At 39.4% G+C, this 23,635-nt stretch overlaps 3 protein-coding genes across 3 annotated transcripts; all 3 read left to right on the top strand.

Moving 5' to 3' along the window:
• The first annotated feature begins 11 nt into the window (after positions 1–11).
• Positions 12–7,503, top strand: hibadhb (3-hydroxyisobutyrate dehydrogenase b). The gene is made up of 8 exons (XM_034874696.1): positions 12–140; positions 1,099–1,259; positions 1,348–1,457; positions 1,542–1,663; positions 5,613–5,746; positions 5,949–6,025; positions 6,138–6,294; positions 6,781–7,503. Exons 1-8 carry the CDS (start codon positions 71–73, stop codon positions 6,940–6,942), a joined length of 993 nt encoding a protein of 330 aa, XP_034730587.1. The 5' UTR covers positions 12–70; the 3' UTR covers positions 6,943–7,503.
• A 3,450-nt stretch (positions 7,504–10,953) lies between these two features.
• hoxa13b (homeobox A13b) lies at positions 10,954–13,110 on the top strand. Its single transcript, XM_034874698.1, has 2 exons — positions 10,954–11,663; positions 11,891–13,110. Exons 1-2 carry the CDS (start codon positions 11,030–11,032, stop codon positions 12,127–12,129), a joined length of 873 nt encoding a protein of 290 aa, XP_034730589.1. The 5' UTR covers positions 10,954–11,029; the 3' UTR covers positions 12,130–13,110.
• Positions 13,111–18,320: 5,210 nt separating this feature from the next.
• On the top strand, positions 18,321–20,439 carry hoxa11b (homeobox A11b). The gene is made up of 2 exons (XM_034874699.1): positions 18,321–19,081; positions 20,014–20,439. The coding sequence occupies exons 1-2, from the start codon at positions 18,478–18,480 to the stop codon at positions 20,244–20,246; spliced, it is 837 nt and encodes a 278-aa protein (XP_034730590.1). The 5' UTR covers positions 18,321–18,477; the 3' UTR covers positions 20,247–20,439.
• Positions 20,440–23,635: the final 3,196 nt, after the last annotated feature.

Here is a 23,635-nt window from a genome sequence, read left to right on the forward strand (position 1 = left end):
AGGACGGAGGAACCGCCATTAATGTACGTAGCTAACATTACGTCACACGGAAGGTCAAGAGGAAACAAGCATGGCCGCTGTGTTGAGAGGGTCGCGGTACCTTGTTGGAAGGAGTTGCAAACATGTTGTCTTTGCATCCGGTAAGAAGAACAAACTGAGACTGTGTACATATCGCGCACGTCTCTGAGCTTACTTCAGAAGTTAGCGTTGTAACTTGAATGCACTTTGTGACATTGTAAACACTCATTTTGCTTGAAATATAAGAGAAGTTTGATTCAGTTTTCGCTAGACTGGGTTTTATCTGCCGCTGAAGGGGCTCCCCTCACAATGTACTGGTCATAGACTGTATAAGGTACTGGTGATGAAGCGTTTCTGTTTAAATGACGTTGTGTTTGCGTGCCAGAGCTACGTGCTAACTGCCAATGCTCTCGTCTGCAGTATTTTATAACGCTTCGTGGAAAAAAGGGTGGAAATTGTCGGCATATACTATTGTGTCCTACTGTGACCTATCTCTTTATTTAAGGCACATTATGTAACAGTTAATGTCTCTCACCGTGCACATTTTCATGTCAATTTCTTTGTACAACTCCGGACGTGGTTCTTTGTAGTCTCTTAAACAGATGCGCTTAGGGGAACACCCCAAGCATTATATTACTTTTACTTTAAGAAAAATGAAAATCTTGATGCATCATGTAGGCAAGTTAACGTTTTTAGTGTGGATGAACAAATAAATATTATTGGTGTGTAGATAAACTTTACTATTACAGTTTTTTTAAATTTAAATTACAATAAAATACATTTGATTGTATCAATGAATAGCTAGTAAATATCGAAAATGCTTACCATTAGATTGGAATACTTTGGCATTGAAAGGCGATTACATTGGATTGACATACCTAATTGGAATGTAAACGTGACTTTGCATTTGAACAAGGTTAATTCCTTTACTTGGATTGGAGAGTCGTTTCAATTATTAACAATATAAAAGCTAAGATATTACGAGCACAATGTTGAGGGGGAAATCAGGCATCTTGAGTAATGACAAGCAGACAATACTTTTTGTCCTTATCATTGATCTATTTGGCCATTACATTGTAGTCTCCACCAGGTCCATGGCCTCGAAGACACCAGTGGGGTTTGTCGGTCTGGGCAACATGGGAAACCCAATGGCAAAGAACTTGCTGAAGCACGGATACCCAGTTATTGCTACTGATGTGTTCCCGGAGTCATGCAAGGAAGTGCAAGAGCTGGGCGCTCAGGTGGGAGTGTAAAATGCACTCACCTTTTAACTTGTGTACAGTTTTTACCTGTTCTCTCTTCTTACCTTGTGATTTTGTGTTTCCTCAGATTGTGGATAATCCAGCTGATGTAGCAGACAAGGCTGACCGCATTATTACCATGCTCCCCTCTAGTCCCAATGTCATAGATGTGTACACTGGACTCAATGGCATCCTCAAGTACCCTTTGGTTTCTCTTTCAATATGCACCTAGTAACCTCATGGATTTAAGTCAGACTCTTAATCATGAACTTTTCTCAACAGAAAGGTGAAGAAAGGCTCCCTACTCATTGACTCCAGCACCATCGACCCAGCGGTTTCAAAAGAGATGGCGGCTGCTGCTGAAAAGATGGGGGCGGTTTTTATGGATGCACCTGTATCAGGAGGTACATTTTACATTTATGATCACAATGTAGGTTGGATAATATCTATTGTAATTTACTGTATGTTCTTGGAATACATCCTTCTGTTGTCGGGTAGCCTTCACCAAGCTGAATAATCAATCAATAAATCCCCGTTCACAAAGACAATAATGTTTAGTTTTGGTTGAAACTATTTTAGAGAAATGTTGATTCAACTTTCTGTTAATTTGTAGGCTACTGGAGCTGTGAACTGTTTTGCATTATACTGAGAAGTGTTTCTAATAAGTCATCCCACACTAAAATAAATGGGGGAGCAAAAACTGGCGGTTTCAATGAACTGGCAACGGAGCAATAACTTTAAAACATTTTGAAAACATGCTGTATCTAAGTAAAGCTGTATTATCTTGTCATTCACACCAATGTAGCATTCATGTAATTTTACATATTCCATTGTAAGTCTGCAACTAGGGCTGGTAATATGAGGAAAATATCTAATGGCGATTATTTTACTGATACTTGATATGATTCATGATATTGGAGGGATTGTTCTTTTTTGTGTCAGTATTCTCATTTTCATTGAAAAATATTAAAATTAAAAAGATTTAAATGATTATAAATGAGATTTTCTTGAGGGATAATCTTTGAGGGTCTGTGCCATACTAAGATTTTGAGTCTGTAGGATTGTATGTTACGATTAATAGTGCAGCCCTAGCTGCAACTTGCAACTATTGTTTATAGACTTTAATCGGGTGGTCTATAGCAGCCTTACTTAAACTATGGAATCCCCAAATAAATGAGAATGAGGGCCCATTATTACTAGGCCTTGGCACCAAAAAAGTTTGAGAAAGGCTGGTCTATAGAACTTTGGCGTACCAGCTGTGCAAAACCCCCAAAATAAATGTTGTGCCATTTCTGTTTTTTTAGAAGTTACTTAAACAATGAATCAATTATCAAGACACTTGCAGATAGGGCCGGGCGATAAAACAATCTCGAATCGGGATTGCGATAAAATTCAGGTTGGTAACAATAATAAGCTTTAGACACATGTATTTACCTAGTAACACAACTGCCAGAGTCTGCCTTTTCAGTGTGGATGCTTCCTATTGGGAGTGTTTGATTTCTTTTTTTTGATTTTCAAGGCTGTGCTCCGTCGAATAGTGTTTCCCTCATTTTAAAATTTGTAGCGCCCCCTATCCGTACTTTGCCAGTAGAGGGCACGGCTGCTCTATTGACTGGTTGGGTATGTCATCATTTTATTGTGTCATGTGACTCCTCAACAAAAACGTGTGCTGAATATTGTAAAGGCATGTTTGTTTGTTTTTTTACATAAACTATATTTTAAAGTGTAGATAAACCGCGGCCTTCTTCCAGCTTTAGTCAGCATGCACCTCAAACGGGCATCATCAGCAAAATAAATTACTCGGCGATAAGTATCGATGTCAATCAGAATTGGAAAATTTATTGTTCATTTTTCCATATCGCCGTCCCTAGTTGCAGACTTATTTTTTGGTTTTTCAGTCAATTTAACTAGTTGTTTTAGCTGTACATCATTGGAAATTTAAATTCAACATCATCTAACTAGTGTGATGCTGATTTCTTATGTGTTACAGTAGATGTATTGTTTGTGTAGAAAGCACTGGCAAATCCAGTTTGCCACTTGCTAAAGTTGTGGTTAATAAAGAGCAGCAGCAGAATCTGTTTTGGAAGAAGAAGAAGAGGAGGAGGAGCTCCTGCCAGCACAAATGTCCCAAGCTGTAATGCTAGGCTGACATTTTCTTGGGGTCCACACAGAAAGTTTGTTTGAACCTGGCCTTGTCAAAGTCAAGACGGCCACTTTCTTTGAATTGATCTTGGTCCATTTTATAGCCTACCCCCAGAGATTAGTACTGATTTATATGCTTCCGTCCTGTGTAGTGCACATGGATTAAAGTTGGCCAGCCTTCCGCCTTGAACTTGAGTGTGTGGTCCAGGCAGTTCAAACACTGTTGCAAACTGACGTGTATGTCAAACTTTGATGTATCACATTAATTACCTAAATAAAACGTTTTGAACACCTCCAGTGGTCAGGCAAATCAACAGAAGTACAGTGGCTTGGTAATGACTGTAGAATCCAAGGTGGTTAAGGTTTAAACATAAAAGCGTGCATGGTGGTGGGGACATAATTGAGTCAGCATGTGTCTTGATAGTTTCTTTTGTGTTTAAAAAAGGAAAAAATGTACGCAACGGATGATAAGGGCCATCTTTCATTTTTACTCATTTTTATTTTAACTTTTCGGTAAAGAAGGTATGTCTCTGGAGTGACGACACCATTTTCTAGCAGACCGTCCTGAGCAATAAAAGTGACGATTGACAAAAATTTCGGCCGGTTAGATCTTTTTGTTAATTTTTTTTTCTCAAACACTTTGGATTAAAAAGACTGTGCTTCTCTAGTTTCAGGACTTTAAATGTGTTTGAGATATTTTAGCATTTGCACAGTTGAGATGAATGCTTCTCCAGGAGAAAACCTACAAACCTGCTTTCTGACAGCTGTGGCATTTGAACCAAAGGCCATTTTATTTAGTTACTGTCCCACTCTAGAGACAGAAGTACACCAGTCTGCTTTTGAAACAGGAACTGGGTATTTTGTACAAGTCTTACTGTTTTGTGTGCTGGGAGGGTATGTTGTAATGTTGTTTTATAGTTGCATTAGAAATTAAAATAGATTTAGAATTACCATTATCAATCATACATTCAGTATTAAGTTAAAAATGTATTTAAGTACTTGTCTACATACGTAGCTAATTACTTACATTTTTCAACCTCAGATCTATTTTCCATCTTTTCTGTATTGCACCTCTTGGGCAAATCATTCAGTGTTGCACAGATTCCTCATCTCAATAATTGTCAATTTCTCCAAGACTACATGTCTGTGAGAAGAAGTTATCGGATTCAACAATGCTATTTTTTTTCTTCATACCATATTGTCAAATTTACAGAAGGATACAGAAATGGCTTTTTTAAAATGTATGCATGGACTGGCCAGACTTTTATAAACTGTGTCCAAAGGCTTTGGGTGGTGACGGCGCATTGCATTTGACACATGCCTCTGGTGTGGGAGATCTGGGTTCAATTCCCATTGCGATACATCAACCAGTGTGTTCCTGAGCAAGACACTTAACCCCTAGTACCTCCAGAGGCATGCAACCTCTGACATGTGTAGCAATTGTAAGTCACTTTGGGTAAAAGCGTCAACTAAATAACCTGTAATGCTTTGGACTATATGACCCTGTGAGAACGGGCTACGTTATTGTCACATTATTTATTGTACTACACCTTGCTATATTTTTTTTAATTTGTATGTAGCATTTCACCCTGCATCTAATGCTGTTTTATCTTTAGTTTTTATGTGAGATAGATTGTCATTCAGTTTTGACTCCAGAAGCATTTCTATACATGTTGTTATGCGTTTTATTACTTTTATTAGAGAGTCAATAGTACAGAGATGCAGAGCTAACAGGAAATCATTGGAGAGAGATGCAACAAAGACATTTTGTTGTTGTTTTTTTATTGTCTCCTCAGATCACTTAAAATATTCTGGTTATACTGCACCTCAACATTCCTAAGAAAGCTTAGTCAGTCAGGACAGTGAAGGGTGCAGAGATGCAATATATGGCTGTCAGACACGAGTGGACCTTTCATGCTGTTTTACTATGAACTTATTTTTAAGAGTCAAAAGAATTTAAGTTTTTTTAAAATACTACATTAAAAAAATCCACACCTTTTCATATCTCAAAGAATGGTATCTGCTATTACAGCTGCTTCTAAGAAGATTGGTGATGATTTACAATGATTTCTTTTAGGAAAACTCATGCTTGCGTTTTCTTTTTGTTCACTGCATTTCAACTGATATGTTCAGAGATCCAATATGTACCATCCATCTCTACATGCTTGACCAGAGTTAATTGTGTATAAGAGCACCACTTTGCTTTCCCAGGTGTGGGTGCTGCCAGTTCGGGTAAACTGACTTTCATGGTTGGAGGAGCAGAGGAGGAATTTACTGCAGCCAAAGAACTGCTCACCTGCATGGGAGCTAACGTGGTGTACTGCGGTCGGGTTGGAACTGGACAGGTAGGTCATAGTTTCACATTTTACTTTGTCACATTCTTGATGCATTTGAAGAAGGTGGTGGTGTTTTTCTGCGTTTAAGGTGTAAAGATAGTAGTTTGTGTGTACTTGTTTAATAAAATAAAAAACATTTAGTCAAAATATGAGTACTTAAAATGTTCAGGTTATTGAATTCTAATATACTGTTATCTTGTTACTGTTACAGGCTGCTAAAATTTGCAACAATATGCTTCTAGCCATTGGGATGATTGGGACATCGGAGACCATGAACCTGGGAGTCAGGTGAACACTCTCGCTTACAAATAACAGTATATAGTCATTTTTAATCATTGCAATAGATGCAGCAGCAAAATACTTTTTAAGTAAGTAACATGGAATTTGCCTCCATTCACAGACTTGGTCTTGATCCTAAACTGTTGGCCCAGATCCTGAACATGAGTTCAGGTCGGTGCTGGTCCAGTGACACCTACAACCCTGTCCCTGGAGTCATGGAGGGAGTCCCCTCTGGGAATAACTACCAGGGAGGCTTCGGCACCCAGCTGATGGCTAAGGTCTGTTTAATGACCTTTCGCACTGTATACTTCAATTACTGTTGAGCATTAGTGTTTCCATTTCATCATTAGCTTTGTACACGTTAACCTTATCACAAAAAGGTGGGAAATAAACCAAATATGTTATGGCTGTAATTCTGCTTCGCCTAATGTGTAAAATTAATTGGTTCCTATTAGAACACAAATACACACATGTATTCATGTTTTGAATTAAGTGGACTGTTCTCATTCATATATTGTATGTATACAAAGTTAACGTAAATCAATCGGTGTTGGTGGCCCATAATCTGTGCGTGTGACAGGGATTTAAGTGACGGTGTTAAAAATATAATGATGTCCTAGTCACACCACTTTAAACATTGGCAGTAGTTTACATCCGTCTTAAAAGGGTATCAAGCCCATGTTATTAAAATATGAAATAATTGTCTGGAGTTTAAATTTCAGCTTTGTTGATTTTTCTAATGTTTGTTTGCTTTTCTTTTTCAGGATCTAGGCTTAGCACAGAACACCGCCACCAACACCAAGACTCCTGTCCCTCTCGGCTCCTTAGCCCATCAGATCTATCGTATAATGTGCGCACGCGGTTATGCCAATAAAGATTTCTCCTCCGTGTTCCAGTTCCTGCGTGAGGAGGAGGGGGGCCAGTAATGTCAGCCTCCACCCTGTCCACAGCCCGGCCCGGCCTGGCCCTGCACTGGACTAACATCTTAGTTGGGGCACCCCAAGGACTTTCTATTTCAAAGTTGTGAAAGACATGAAGCCAAGTGTAGAGCTCCTACACTGTGTGACTGATTATGTGAGCACTTCTCTGCTATTGGAAATCTTGTTTTCTGTGTGTTTTAGCTTTTTTATTACAAAACACTCCTTTCAGTTTTAGAAGCAAGTAAACTGTGTGATGTACAGATGATCTAAAAGATAAGCAGACTGTCAAGCAGTGGCAGCTCTGCAGATCTTACTTACAATGCAAAGAGTCTTGGGGGAATCTGTGGTGTTAAAAAGACAACTCATTAGCTTTTGTTTGTGCACACTAAATGGCTGCAAACACGGTTTGTTCTCCACATAAAGTATGTATGTAGTTGTCTCCATTTCTGTATGTTGCCGTTTTTTTTCTCTTCATGGGGGTTACTGCTCTTGACATTGGAAATGTTAAGGGATAAGAGTGTCAAATCAAACATATCCTGTTAGTAAATAAAGACAAATTAAGATATCAAACTTTGTGAACCGTTAATTTACCACCTACCTCTTCAATTTCATTCATGTTTTCATTTCTGGATTTGGATATTAACTAAATATAAACTTCTTTTTTTTTTTTAAACACTCATTGTTGCTTTGTTAGAGTAAAGCTATGAAGTATTTTTGTAGGAATATCCATTTTAAAGGGAAGAGCTTTGCAAGGGCACAGATTAAATGACATTTCTTCAGTGAGCACACTGGCATGCAAAAGCAACCAAACCTCAGAGACACAGAGGATGAAGGATACTAATTCCCGCCATGAAAATGGCAATTTAAATTCGAAATGCCTTGTATGTGGACACGCAATGCACACTGTCCCTCCATGTCTCTGAGCTAGTAAGTTAAATAGCTCCCAAATGTTCTAGTTCCCATCGTGTGTCCCACAGATTCAGAAGGCCTAGTCCCAATAAACACAGATGAGAAACAGCGCGTCGGCGGGGTGCGGATCGCCGGACAGAGAAACGGGGCCAAAACTCCACATGTTCCAAACTAAAAGGCCTTATTTAGGCTTTTGGAAGTAAAATTATCCAACACAAATTCTTCACTAATATAGATCTGAGTATTTTTGTATTGCGTACTACACAACTATGAAACAAAGTTGTGACAGACTGTTGCATCATCAATTTTGGGATGTGCACCGCTTTTCTATTCCAGCTTTGGGGGGCGGCATGTTTCTGATCTAGTTTGCCAAGAGCCAGTGAGGGGCCAAGGTGCCATAGGTCATGCGATCGCAAGAAAAACCTATAAAGTCCATTAAGCACTGTCGGCTAAGAGCTGTGTTGTCATCTACATGATAGGTACTGCAAACAGAGCAGCACTTTGGTCTCAGGCCTCAGCAGACTGCAGCCTGACATCATCTGCTGCTGCATGCGCGCACATCATCCCTCGTGCTAAACTTATAGCCTCTTCATCAAGTTTTCATAAGCTTTGCATTCAGTAGTCCTTTTCGGTTCATTCTTAAACTCGGTGATCATGTGCATTTTTGCGTATGATAGCATGCAGTTTTGCAACTCGATGTATCAGCAAAAAGAAGCATGCATAATGTTGACAAGGTAGGCTACTTGTCTGTGGGAAAAAGTGCGCATGTTGGCCTATGTAACACTAATGACTTCGCGCAAAATGTCTTTGCTTTTTTATTGTTCCAAATTGTTCTGAGTTCCGTTTCCAGCGTGTATTTCAAAAAGCCCGAGTTTGTGCCATCCTACATTATTCTTTCGAAGCAATGGCTACATAGGGTCAAATCGGTGTGGTTTTAATCGTGGCCTCCCTGTCCAGCCTGGGTTACACTGTGTGGTATAGATTATTACAAAACAGATAGATCTCATTCTTGCTTTTTATTTTAAAGATCTGTTAAGAAACGCCTGTTTAGCCTTCAAGAGGAATCCTAAAATTCATTATTTTTGTTGTAAATTGGCCTAAAGTTTCGATTTTCACTTAAAGGGCTGCATATGGTTATTACAAGTAGCTTAGGTTACCACAACATTTGTATTCGTCCTAACGCATTTAATAGCCTAATAAGGCCATCTCAGTTATTACAATATATGGTATGTAAGTTTGAGACAAATTAACACTGTGTGTGTGTGTGTGTGTGTGTGTGTGTGTGTGTGTGTGTGTGTGTGTGTGTGTGTGCTTGTGTACACAGAAAATTAAAAATACGATTAAATGCTTATTTACAACATCTCATGACTTATTTGCAATTTAGACATGAATCATATTTTTTGTAGCTACTGGCTCATTTAACCGTTCCTGGCAGCTGCTACATTGTTGAGACAGAAAACCGCTCTCTAATGTGTGAACAACGTGGCTGAGATGATTCCTGTCCAGCCAACACTCACCTTCTCTGGATTAGTTTAATGCAAAATGTTAGAAAGTAGGCCATTTTCCTATTTAAGGCAGTGCGTGTAGTAGTTAATGAAATAGCGGATTGATAGCCTACAGTCGGTTATCAGAACGTTGTAATAAAAACTAAAACTACAAGGCAACGAATACAGTAACATAAAATATTGTGCTTTTTTCCTGAAATGTGCTGAGTCTGGCCTACAAGCTATGAACTTGGGCTGTAAAGATTTACAGCCTCAAAAGGTGAGACAACTCTACTAAAAATAAAAAGGTGCTCAAATGTAGGTGCACATTTCTCTGCGCCTGTGGTCTCACATTAGAAGGGTAACACAAAAATTCACTTTGAAAGTTAAAACAGTATTTAGTTAGAAACTAATTTTAACCTTTCCAGTCTACACCCACACAGCTGAATTGTTGGCTGTCATAAATAGGTTAAACCGTAAACAATATTTAATTTTTTATTCTTGCACTGCTACTCATGGAGGATTTGTTTTTGTGTCTGTGGCCAAATGCAGGACTGTTTTAGCTCCCCAGGAAAACAAGAGCCCACTGTGGAGGCATTTTACGCAGAATGTAGAAAACATGTAGGCACGGTGAAGAGCGGGTATTTCATGTCACATTTTTACTCCAGCAGAAGGACAAAATAAATATTCTGGAGCTTTGGTTTTGGACCATTTAATGCCAATAGTCATCGCCAACGTCTGTTAGGATTGAAGAATAAAGAAAACGACTTTATTTAACATGTCTTCAAAAACGAGCCCAGTCTGTGATGAAACCTCCTCTTTGGCTTTTAGCGGTGTTTTCTCGTCGGACTTCCTGGCGTGAAGTGGCCGTTTTGGCCAGACTGCAACTTTCAACTTGACCTTGGCCTCCAGCCGCGTCTAATCCGTATGAGGAAGAGTGTGGCCAAATGTGGCATGCTTTTGGTATTTTAGTGTACACTGAACTGTTGTCTATGTTTGCTTGTTGTGGCAAATGTGAGGATGATTACATGTATTAATGTTGTTAAAGGCTAACATGCCTTTCAAAAGTATCCAGGAGAAGAAGAAGAAGAATCATGCTTAGAATCCAGATAATTTTAGAACATGATGGTACATTTTGTAAAGGTCTGCTCCTTTGACTCAAAAAGCATCAAAGGTCCAATCGTTATAGATATAAAAACCAAATCCTTTAAATCCACAGATCCATAAAAGTTGTTACTTTGCTCTTGGAGTAAGCGCAATGGCACGCGTAATTACGCATTCTTTCCGTCGTGAAAATAAATAAATACACAGGCTATTTCATACCGTTTTTCTTACGCCATGTACTACACAGTCTATCAAAAATACTGTTGTGATGCCGCTGCATGACAGACTGAGTGCAACTGTGCTATCTTACGATTCCAATATTATAATGTTAGGAAAAAAATCCCCCAAGGGACTTCTTTGCATAAAACTTACACTGATTTGCAGTACACCTTCACGAGTATACAGCTTGATCTGCATTATCTGATGTCTAGACGTTTATCATCTCCTTTGCATATCACGTGTTTGGCCCTGGCCAATAACCTTGCGATCTTTATGTACTCAGGCGTGTTGGTATCGTTACTCGGCCCCTAGTCCCTGTCTCTGTTCAGTCGAGGGGATTTTGAAAAAGAGTCGGTCTTCTCAATGTAGGGCATGCTATGACCGCTTCATTGCTCCTTCATTCGCACTGGATTGACCCGGTGATGTTCCTCTACGACAACGGCTTGGATGAAAGAAGCAAGAACATGGAAGGATTTACAGGAGGCAATTTTGCTGCAAACCAGTGCAGGAATTTGTTGGCGCATCCAACCTCACTGGCTCCGAGCACCACCTACGCTGCGAGTGAGGTGCCAGTCTCTGGCATGGGGGAGCCTGGCAAGCAGTGCAGTCCCTGTTCTGCCAGTCAGAGCTCACCCAATGCATCTTTGCCTTATGGATATTTTGGCAGCAGTTATTACCCATGTAGGATGACACACGGCAGCGTGAAGGCTTGCGCGCAGCCCTCTGGTTATGGCGATAAATACATGGACTCATCTGTTTCTGGCGAGGAGTTCTCAACCAGGGCAAAGGAATTCGCGTTTTATCAGGGCTATTCCTCGGGTCCTTACCAGCCGAGCTACTTGGACGTCCCTGTCGTACCTGCGCTGAGTGCTCCATCTGAGCCAAGACATGAGTCTCTGCTGCCCATGGAGCCCTACCAGCCATGGACCATCACCAATGGTTGGAGTGGTCAAGTTTACTGCACCAAGGAGCAGCCACAGTCAAATCCTCTGTGGAAATCCTCGTTACAAGGTATTTTTTTAATGGTTTTATCACAGAAATATGCAATGTTCATGGGAATATGCAGTGAAACTCAAAAAATATGTAAATGGAATTTCTAATGTAAGCTGTTTTCCACTGTTTGTATTTAATAATGCGCCTGAAAAAAAACAACATGTAAATACATTTTCGTTTTCCGTTTGATGCAGCCCAGCAGTTAAAATATAGTGATAACCTACTTAATTTGTTTCCCTCCACAGAAACAATATCAGGTGGAGACAGCTCTGTCCGCCGTGGGAGAAAGAAACGCGTGCCATACACCAAGGTGCAGCTCAAAGAACTGGAAAGGGAGTACGCCGCCAATAAATTCATCACCAAGGACAAAAGGAGGAGAATATCCGCGCAGACAAATCTGACAGAGAGACAAGTGACAATCTGGTTTCAGAACAGGCGCGTAAAGGAGAAGAAAGTCGTCACCAAATTCAAGAGCTCCAGTTAGCTCTGGAGATACTGAAACAGGAGGTGAAGGGCCTTCATCTAAGAAAACTGTGCTATAATTTATTACATTATGAACGGGTTCTTTGTCGCCAGAGCGGCTCTGTTTTGACCTCCACATTTCCTTCCTGACGTTTTAATTGGAACCAGTCGATGCGGCCTGTTGACAGAAGATCGGAAATGGTTTGCAACATGTTGACCAAGGCGCTTCTGCGATGGATGCATGCTCTCTTTAAAATATTCACCAAGCAATAAGACATTTGGCCTTGAAAGGCACGACACACCCCGAGCAAACCTGCGCTTTTAATCCACTTAATTTAATCCAGAATTTAAAACTAAATCAGTGACTCTATTCGTCTTTAGTGACGCAGTGGTAACAAATGGGTGGCCATCCACTTTTAGTCGCCTTCACTTAAACCTCCATGTCTGTGATCATTACAATTAAAACAGGCCAAGATGAACACATAAATAACACAACATGATTTCAAAAAAATGATATTTCTGGCTGCTCCTATCATTCAGAGAACAATTAAAATACATCTAGGCCTACTTTGTCCTCGCAGAGGAAATAGAACCTACAACGCTTCTTAATTCAATTATTTAGATACACTTCATTTCACAGTTTGGAGCCTGAAAATCAAAATTTACACTTTAACCATGCTTTCCATTTTAAATAAGTCTCTGTTGTTTAATCGGCTTGTATCTGATAAAACGTAATCGAACGTGAAACTAGCTTGAGCATTTCAATAAGTTTGCCCAACTTTGTCCATGTCACTGTCGCTTTTTCTAAACACAGGGTTTTACTCAGAATAACTCTCGGAATAAAAACTGACCTATGCAATTTCCGCCTGTCAGTCAAGAAGAGTAACCTACTGAAAACGTAAGAATATTTAAACTTGTAAATACTATCTGACTGCAACTATCTATTCTCCCTTTTATGACTGCAATAGCCAACGTTTTTGACAATAAATGTTTGAGAGACGCATTGCATTCTTGTTATTTTGATTCATATTTTTTGGTAAGCCTACAAGTTGGACATGAGGTCTTGATTGATAACGGTTAGGGTTTACAATTCCTTTTAATGGTAAAATGACATATGACTACAGTATGGTCCCGGTTGTGTGTGTAGGCCAGACCTGCACGAGCCCAGAGTCTCTGTGGGCCACAGTCATGAAGAGTTTATGTCGCCATCTAGTGGCACAGCTCTGTCAGCACAGTGTGTGTGTGTGTGTGTGTGTGTGTGTGTGTGTGTGTGTGTGTGTGTGTGTGTGTGTGTGTGTGTGTCTTTTTAACCTGATTTATAATAAAAATAAAGTGCCATGTTTCAACTTTAACAATTAAGGTAAGTACTCAATATGATTATACAAAAAAAAACGTATAAAACTATGATGTTGTAGAGTTGACAGAAGTCATTGTACAGCTCCAAGCCCATTGTAATGATTTATATCATTGTTATTATTATTGTTATATTGTATTTTTGATACACAGCTATTTGTCAATGCTAATTCTTCTTTCATAATGATAAAATTCGTTCAAAGACAACGAAAATGTATCAGTTTCCATTCATGTTTCATCACGTTTCGTTGCACATGTAAACCTGCCTTTTGCACCTTTCTGCAAAGTGCAATTCAAAAAATGCGTTACTAAATTATCTGGTAAATTTTTAAAAGAAAACATCCAATTCATGCTCTTATTTATTCATTTATAGGCTACAGGGCTACTCAACTGACGAATCCAAATGTTAAAGTTGTTGCCTGTTAACGTAAAGTCCTCAAATAACCTGCATCTTCTTCAGGAAAAACTGGGCTTACGTGTTTTCATTTTGTGTTAAATAACGACCGGTGATCACGTCCATCTCATTTAGGAACCAAAAAACCTAAAACTGAGACTTTAAAAAAAGTAAATGCTAGATTTAAACAAAACCTTATGAAATGAAAAGTGTGTGAGAGACCTGTTGATCCGCAGTCCAAACAAACCCTCGCCTATTCGGCAACTCTCTTCGTTAGCTGTCAGAAGGCCTATTGCTTTTTATTCTTCTATAATGAATTGTGTTATGGCGTTAACATGATCCACGTTATCTCATAACAATCGCATCGCATTCGCTCCGTTTAAAGTATTGTCGGAACCAAAACCCAATTGATATAAATTACCCGATCTCTTAATTAAAACTCAAACACTAAATCTAAAACCGGGGCATTGCAATGAGCTCCAAATTGTCCACCTCATTCCTCACTTACAATTGTTGTCTTGCTCAAGATAAAGAGCGCCAGGCGCCTTCCAGTACAGGTAATACTTTTGGAAAGCTGAAATAGTTTTCTGAGCATATGGATTACTTAACTGATTCACTGTTTGGGAATGATGGGGCTCATGTTGATTTTCTTCTACCTTGTGTAGATTCAGTGACATTGCTCCCCCTAACAGCCAAACAGGTTAATGCGCCTCACTCCAAAAAGTCCCGGATGTAGGGATGGAGCGTGCCCGTGTATTAGTCAGTAACGGCACTATAGCCAAATAACTAGTAACTAAAAAAATGATAATCCAATTTATATATACATATATATATATATATATATATATATATATATATATATATATATATATATATATATATATATATATATATATATATATATATATATATAAATATATATATATATACATGTGTATAGCCTATATATAGCCTATATGTAATGTCATATTGTATTTTTGATACACAGCTATTTGTCAATGCTAATTGTATTTCAAAACTCTTAGTTTACACCACTTTTCCCCAAATATCCACATACTTCCACAGTGAGATATACGAAAATACATCCACAAAGTGCAGGTGTGTCTACAATGTTCTTACAAAGCCACGTTTAACTTCTATTATAACATTAAAATGGTGTGTTTCATTCAGTTGGTAGACAGTTCCATAGTTGCTTGTTGTGTTTGAGTGATGTTGAACATTATGCAACATAAGATAAAAACAAATAAAGGATGTGGAAAAATTGTAATTGAGGAAAACAAATGAATACTAATCCTTCTCCTTCTAAACAGCACAATCAAATGCATTCAATGTAAGGCTACAACATTTTATTTTAACGTTTTTTACCCCTCATTGGTTGCTCTACACCATGTTTTGCAAATGTAATATATCAGAGTAGCTATTGCCGAGATATGATATAACAAAACAGCATTAGTCAAGATTACAACATAGCTGAAAAACAATAGCAGTAGACATTCAGACGTGAAGAGAAGAGTCAGACCGGATGGATGTGTCTGATTTGTAGACACATAAAGACAATGTTTTTCTTTCCTTTTCTAATGTATGACCTTTATTTAACTAGGTAGGCCGTTGAGAACAGGTTCTCATTTGCAACGGTGACCAGGCCAAGAAAAGCATAATTGTGAAAGAAAACATAATGTTCCACATATCAAAATACAATAGGCTACATAAAGTGCAGATTAAGGCCCAAAGCAAGGTGTCAGTAAGTCGATGAAGCTGCTGCCCTTTGCAGTCCTGTCACAGCTGCTTGACAGCCAGATATTCGTGGATGAATGCGAGGTTACATTTGTGAATCCAGAAAGCTTTTTAAGTCTTTGTGTTTTACAGCAGCCTCAGCTTTAAACAGTCTTCTACTTCCTAAAAAGACCCCCTCCCTCCCTCCCTTCATCTCTAACAAGGTTGCATTCAGTGGCAGAGCGGACGCCTGCCAATCGTAATGTTGGTGGTTCGATCCCCAACCCTGCGGTCTCCGCCGCAGTGTGTGAATGGTGAATGGCTCTATTAACTATGTAAAAGCGCTTCCGGTTTGGAAAAGCGATATATAAAAAACTTTACATTAAATAATTTCCTTAATATTCATGTCTTAAACAAGTAAAAAGGGGAGATGTAGAGTATTGTTTGTTTTTCTCTCTGATGACATGATGAGTGAACAGAGTCACACAGGACGGACACCTGCTGCCACTGTCTCATTGATTTACAACTGCTTTCCTACATTTAAATGAACATTGTTCTGATTTACAACAGTAATGTTTACAAACGTTAAAATAAATTGAAATAAAATGCACATTTTCATCTATTGCTCAAACTCTTAAAATATCTGAACTTTATTTAGAACAAACACGACAGATTGGACCTTAAACTGTCAATCTTAAAAGGCCCATTTGACTAAAATACTATAAAATGGCCCCTTGTGAAATGGACTCAGGGACCAGGAAAGGCAGGAGGCGCACACAGATTTTCAGGCAGTTAAGGTAAACCACAGTCCTCCTAAAGTGTCGAAGGGAAAATTCAGGGAAACCAAGAAAACATGTTATTTATTTTTTAAATCCCTTTAACGTGCTTCCTAAAACAGCCACATCATTCACCAGAGACCAGCTTTTGCATTTTCTGCTACACTGAAATACATAAATAATTCTTCTGAGGTCTTGTGCTGCAGGCATGAAGTCAAAAATTGTTTTTATTATTATTTCCCCTTCAAAGTGTATGAAACCTTTCAAAGCATCCAAGAAACAACCAGCCTTGACTTTCATGTAATTGAACGTCAACACAATATTTTGGTGCATACATTTATTTAATTGACCCTTTTGAATCAAAATATTAACCCATAATTTAAGATGATATTATAATAGACATAAATTATTTGGCTTGATTAATAATTTAGGTAGAAGTGTCTCTGTGGATCTACTTTTTGTGCATTTGGTTTTCTTATTACGACAACTGGCTGGAGGTCAAGGTTTGTTTACATACAGCCAACATGCGTACTAGCTACTCGATACCAGGGAAAACAGTCTCACTTAAGGCTGCTACATGGCTTACTAATTCACAAAAGAATCAAATTAGAAATTGTCAAGTTTATCATGTAAGACTATTTTAATTTGCCCAACAAATGACAGTTTAGCAAATAAGAACTCACCGTTGAAGTCAAAGAGCAAACCACCTGGGCAGAGTGAAATAATACACAGTCTCATAATGCTTCCATACACATGACAAATTCACAAGCTTTGATGTATGAAAATTGAATTTGAACTAAATTCCAAAATTGGCTGCATAACAAGATGTCATTTGTCAAGATTTCATTTGTCGTCACTGCCGAGTAAGTGGGCACATAGGCTATGTCACATAGCCTATGTGCCCACTTACTCGGCAGTGACGACAAATGAAAATGGATTGGAGTGTGGGAAATAGCCCGTGTCCAAAGGTTTATGTTGGGCGTTGCAAAGAGAACAGACGAAGCAAAGACTGGAGCCCCTTTGGCAAATACTCTTTATCATTCGTAGCCTATAAACAACATCTGTATGTTTACATTCGACGTTAAACGCATGCGTATATCAGCTGATCGGCCTTACATGAACTTCATTCATGCTGCTTCTGCATCAGCGTCGAGCTAGCGTGCTTTTAATAATCCTGAAAAAAAACTGGTCCAAACCAACACATAGCAACCACAAGAGAGATAACCAAGTCATGTCTTTACAGGCCTTTGTCTTTCTGTCTCCGGGTGCCAAACTGGACTGATGCCTGACCAAAGTGCAGCATGACTCGCATTGCTCCGCCGCTTGTGGACTAGACGAGTCTATATATAACCAGAGGAGCGATATTAAATTCACACAGAGAGACGACGGATCCATACCTCCCATGTGCTCAATTGTGAAATCCTTTAAAATAGATTCGATGGATTATAGCTTCCAAAAATAAGCAATTCACGCATGTGCAGTGCACGCCCTACTTTTCTTCGAATAAGACCTGACAAATACAACTCAACAAGTTCTCTATTTTAGCCTGTGAGAGGTTTGTGCCACAATAATTAAGCCCCACTTGCGTACAAAAGTCTAAATCCTGGTGCCCTGGTCTAAAAGTGTCTTTAAAATGTTTCAGACGGCTCAGAGGTGAAGGTTAGGGTTAAGGTTAGGGTTATTTTAATACGATCCTAAAGGTAAAACTGGCAGGTTAAGCAGCGTGGCGTGAAATTGGATGTAATTATGTGTTTTCTGTAGTAACTTGTAATGTGGGAATTTCAGAATGTGATGCTCTTCAATAAAAACGAACCCGTGCTTAAAATATTTTTCAAAATAGCTTAAAATGGGTCTGAGCAAAATTCCCTCTTAGTATTTTTCCTTTCCCATAAAGCCAAAGGTCTCCTTTACAAACTCATTGACTCATATAGCTACACATCGAGGCGTAGGCTATCTGTCATTTTGTGCCAGTGGTCACATGGCTTTGGCCCTCAGGAATGGATGGAGATGGATCCCCACGTCAGCTTGTACGTCTAAGGATTACTGCTCCACCAGTCTGCCTCAAAGTGGCTGGAGTGCAGCGCAGCGGAGGAGCTATGAAAGGATTATTATAGGACGTTTCTAACAGCAGACTATGGATTTTGATGAGCGGATCTCCGGCTCTAATATGTATTTACCGAGTTGCACTTACTACGTCTCCGGAGCAGACTTCTCGGCTCTCCCTCATTATTTAACCCAGAGCCAGTCCTCTCGCCCCATGACATACCCCTACCAGTCCTCTGCCCTGCCACAGGTCCCGTCCGTGAGAGATGTGGCTTTCAGAGACTATGGGATTGATACTTCCAGTAAATGGCACCACAGCAGGGGGAGCCTGTCCCACTGCTACCCCGAGGACATCGTGCACAGAGACGGCTGGACGAGCCAGAGCTCACGTGGGGGAGAGATCCTGGTGAAAGGCGGCTCCAGCGCCAGCCACTCCAGCTCCAGCAACCCGACTCCTGGCTTCTATGGCAGCGTTGGCAGGAACGGCGTCCTGCCACAGGCGTTCGACCAGTTCTTCGACACTGCCTACGGGAACGCAGAGAGCAGCACAACGCCGACAGCACAAGCTGCAGACTCGGACAGACACGACGCCAAAACAAGTCCCACTCAGGCTCCTCCGGGCTCGGACACGGCGGAGAGCTGCAGCCCCAAGTCTTCCTCCGGCCACTGCGAGGAGAAACAGAGCAGAAGCAGCAGTGAGTAGTCCTGCTCAACGCAAGAAGGAGAACAATCCAACGCGTTGCTCTTAAAGCGTTTTATATGCTGTTTTATAAGCACGTAAGGTTTATGGAGGGCCTGCAGATTTACCCTATAACAAAACTATGTTACAAACTACAAGATCACGTGCTTGGGATTGAAATTGGCCGTGAAGAGATTGGCGTTAAGTTTCTTCCAAGCATTCAAAATACATCTCCACTTTTAGTCTGTATGTGTACCCTTAACATGATGTGCCTGTAAACTTCATTTATGTGGCAAATAACATTTATGAAATTCTATTAAAATAAAAATCTAAACAGTGTAGATACATCTTATATCGCCCATATTTATGTTCATGGATACAATTAACTGTACATTTCTGGATTTATGGTTTGATTTATTCTGAGTGGGCTGCTGGGGCACTTTGATGTGACTTCGGAGCAGATTTATGCTAAAACCCTGCTCCTCATTCAAAGATAAATATTTACAAATTCTCAGGATTTGTATGGATTTAATTCAACGACTGCTTTTCATGAAATTAGCTCTCACTAACACTAAAACAACTGCTCTTTACGCACAGTGAAATCAAAAGCGGACAATACAAGCATATCAGATACATGATACTCGTGACTGTTTGGTTTAGGCCTCCGCCCTCACTCTTAAAAGCCAGCCGGTATGGTTTTACAGATTTCAGCAAGTTTTCACAACTTCCGACACGCAGTCCCTTCATGCCTGACACGTCCCACTATCAAGTCCAGTCGTTTGTTTACAAATCTCGGTCCTGTAGGTCTGAGAGCGAGCAGGGAAACACTTGAACTCCATGCAGACGACCACGGCTGCGTCAAAGCAGGAAATGATTTCACGTTGCAGTAATGTGTCTATAATATCTCATGTGGTGACCTTTTTCCCTTTTTATCATCTTATCTTTCAGGTGGTCAGAGGACGCGCAAGAAGAGATGTCCATATTCAAAGTATCAGATCCGGGAATTGGAGAGGGAATTCTTTTTCAGCGTTTACATCAACAAAGAGAAGCGCATGCAGCTCTCACGGATGCTCAATCTGACAGATCGCCAGGTCAAAATCTGGTTTCAGAACAGGAGGATGAAGGAGAAGAAACTGAACAGAGACCGTTTACAGTACTACACCACAACCCCCCTGCTATAAACACTGAACAAAGACTGTCACTGCCATGCAGCCATTCACCCATCATCAAGACACATCTACACGTTACATGACGAGATTTTAACGTGCCAGAATTCATAAAGAATTCTACTATTTATACACTATTTTGTCATTAAATAACGGTGGAATTATTATTATTATTATTATTATTATTATTATTATTATTATTATTATTATTATTATTATTATTATTATTATTATTATTATTATTATTTAGGCCTGCTATTGGCCTGCTTGACCGACCAATGAACAATTTTCCAAAGTTAAGTGGTCGCGTGCATGGTGTGTGCTTATCAGAAAGCCAGATGTGTCTGAATTCCTTTTGTATTATTTAATAATACAAACGGAGATTACTGTACTGCAGTTCAACATTTTTTATTTTTTTCCTCCTTGAATTTTTTAGAGTTTAAATTGTTTCCCCAAATTTACGCACGCAACATTTATGGCCAGCAATCTCTAAATCAAACTCTTGGTTTTCTAGTAATATTTTAACTTTATTGTTCAAATACAACTCCGGTGACTGTAAACCTATTTTGTGTGTTTTGAATTTAATATCAGATCTCAGCTGACAGTGCTGGTGGTTATCAGAAGCCTCCCAAATTACCGGTCAATGTTGCATCGTTAAAGAATGAGGAACTCTTATACCAATTCATCTATTTCAAGCATTTTGAATCAGTGATATCAGCGATGTGTAACATCTGCGCTTGACCCTCAGGCGCTTTGTTGAGCTCTTGGCCGTAAAATTACATTATTCTCCAACTTCATCCACAAGTCCAAACGCTGATAAGAGAGCAAAACGCCCAAATGAAACATAACCCCATATTAAGTTTTATATGCCAGCACGTGGATCGTATCAGATGAGTGATATGTCGGTCTGACGCTTTTTATTCCCTCATGGCTGGAAATGGGATCCGCTGCAGTTATTGTTTGATATCCATTACAAAGAGTTCATTCATTTCTGGGGCGATGAGGAGAGGCTGATTTTGGACATAACATGCCTGTTACAGGCTTACTAAAACAATCGTGACACTTGTTTGAATGCCTATAGATGTAACAGGCTGCCTCTGTGAAAAGTACATGACTCTTTTTGTGTGATTATGCTCTCATCAAATGAGTTTCTGAAAGACTCAATTTATTTCACCCACTGTAAGTCTGCTAACCCATCAGGCTGTGACATTGGGGTAAACAAAGGGCAGACCAACTGCAGATTACTATTACAATCATTGATATGGTCAGTTTAATTAGCATCTGGAGTGGTTTAATCCAAATATCACACATCAGTTTGAAACCAAATATGAATTTAGGCCAGAGGATTTATTTTTTGCCTGCAAAGGAAGGTCAAATGAAGCACTCCCACATTAAAAGATGGGTAAAAAGTGGCTTTGGGTGGCATTGTATTCACCACCAGGCCCCTGAAAACAACTTGAATTGCCTGCCATAAGCTAATAAGGGCCCTGATGCCTTCCTTACACCGTGCATCCTGTGAGGCTCCCAGGAATTCCGCTTTGATTGCTGCACATCCTCCCAGTTGCTCCAGTAACTTGGCCATAAAACGCGGATTCGTCTGGAGCATTTGGAGTGTAGTGCAATAAAGCGTCTGAGACCAAGGTTATTAACTGTGACTAAGGAGCTGAAAAACTTCGGCTGGGAGCATTCAAAGCTTGTGTTCACGGACCTTTCCAGCGTCATTTGTTTCAGCATCTTACCGTAGTAGGAATATTCGGCGTTTGTGTTGTGTTGCAGTGTGTGCACAACAGTCTTCTTCCACTGGGTGGCGCTCATCAGATCAATGTCATTGTCGTGAATTGAGATATAAAAGAAGTTTGACTCATCGCTCAGCTGCTTTAAAATATGTCACCACCTCAGGAGTTCATTGTTAAGGTAGGCTCACAAATATATTAGTATATATACATTTTCTACATGGGATTTCCACGTGTGATTTAAGAAGGTTTTCTAGAGAATCCCATTTTCATCTCCTTCTGAAAAGTGAAGAAGCTGTTTTTCATTTAAGGTGCAGATGTTATGATATCATGAAAGCAAGTAAATAGTGCAAGTTTGTTTCTTTGGGCATTCAATTTAATGAAGATTCTCAGGTTGCAATTTTGCACACGTTACAGGTCTAGAGTGTCTAATGCACACATAAGATCACGTTTCAAACATTTAGCGGCTCACTAATTTTTAAATTCCCCATACAGTTTAAAACGTAACAAAATACTCAATTTGGATCAATTCTAAACTGGATTTATGTTTTTTCGCCGTTATGTAAACATGTAAAAAATTAAAAACTTTGATTTGATTGTGTGTGTGTGCGTGTGTGTGTGTCATAGACAGGTCCCCAACAGAGATACATTTTGACGCCCTATGGGATTTTTCAATAATTTATACATTTCTCAAAAAATAATTAAATGAATTAAAAGTAAAGTTTTATCGTAATAATAATATGAGAGCAGCTCGCCCACAGCGCACACCGAGTCGTCACAGGAAATCACTGACATCACTGCGTTCATTGCAGGCAGACATGCTGCAGGTTTGACGCCACATAAAATGGCTGTACATAAACTCCAGCTCTGATTTCTAGACGTCATGGGCCCAGACTTATAGGAAATGGAGGTAGTCGATGTTGTATTTCAGCCACCTTGGAGACATCTTCAGGCTGATTTAAATCTGCAGGCCTGCTGTAAACTCTCAACCCTATTGATGGTATTTTAAGGAAGAATGGGTGGATGTCTTTCTAACTAATTTCTTTTGGTTTTTATTTTGAACGATTTGTTCTACTTGTTTGCCTGGTGAGATAAGGACCAATACTAATTTGATTCACTTGCACGGTGGACATCTATTACAATATGATCCATGTCAGATTACTGGTTTTACTTAGTTCAAATTAAGACTACATGGCTATCATATAACATTGCCCCCCTTTAAACGAGAGATGTAGGCGACTTTCTTATGTTGCATGCAAAGCAAGCACGTTTTATTTGTGTGTTTTCTGGTTATTACTTAGTATTAATTTGTCTTGATGTTTAAGATTGTTGTCTTAAACATTTCATGAAAAGCAGCCTACAAAAACTATTAAAAGAAACGATGAAGAGCTTTCTTAAAAAAACATTTAAAACCAGTTTAGAATGCGTATTGAGCACACATTTATGTGTATAGAATGTGTGTGTGTGTGTGTGTGTGTTTGTGTGTGTGTGTTTGTTTCTTAATAGGTAGTAGGTAAATACGTGGAGAAACGTATACATTCTCAGTAGTTCTTTAACGGGATAATAAGCCATTAAAGAACCACTGAGAATGTGTGTGTGTGTGTTTGTGTGTGTGTGTGTCTTTGTTTCTTAACAGTAGGAGGTAAATACGTGGAGAAACGTACACATTCT

Source organism: Etheostoma cragini, chromosome 6 (assembly GCF_013103735.1).
Source record: "Etheostoma cragini isolate CJK2018 chromosome 6, CSU_Ecrag_1.0, whole genome shotgun sequence".
Classification (NCBI taxonomy): Eukaryota; Metazoa; Chordata; class Actinopteri; order Perciformes; family Percidae; genus Etheostoma; species Etheostoma cragini.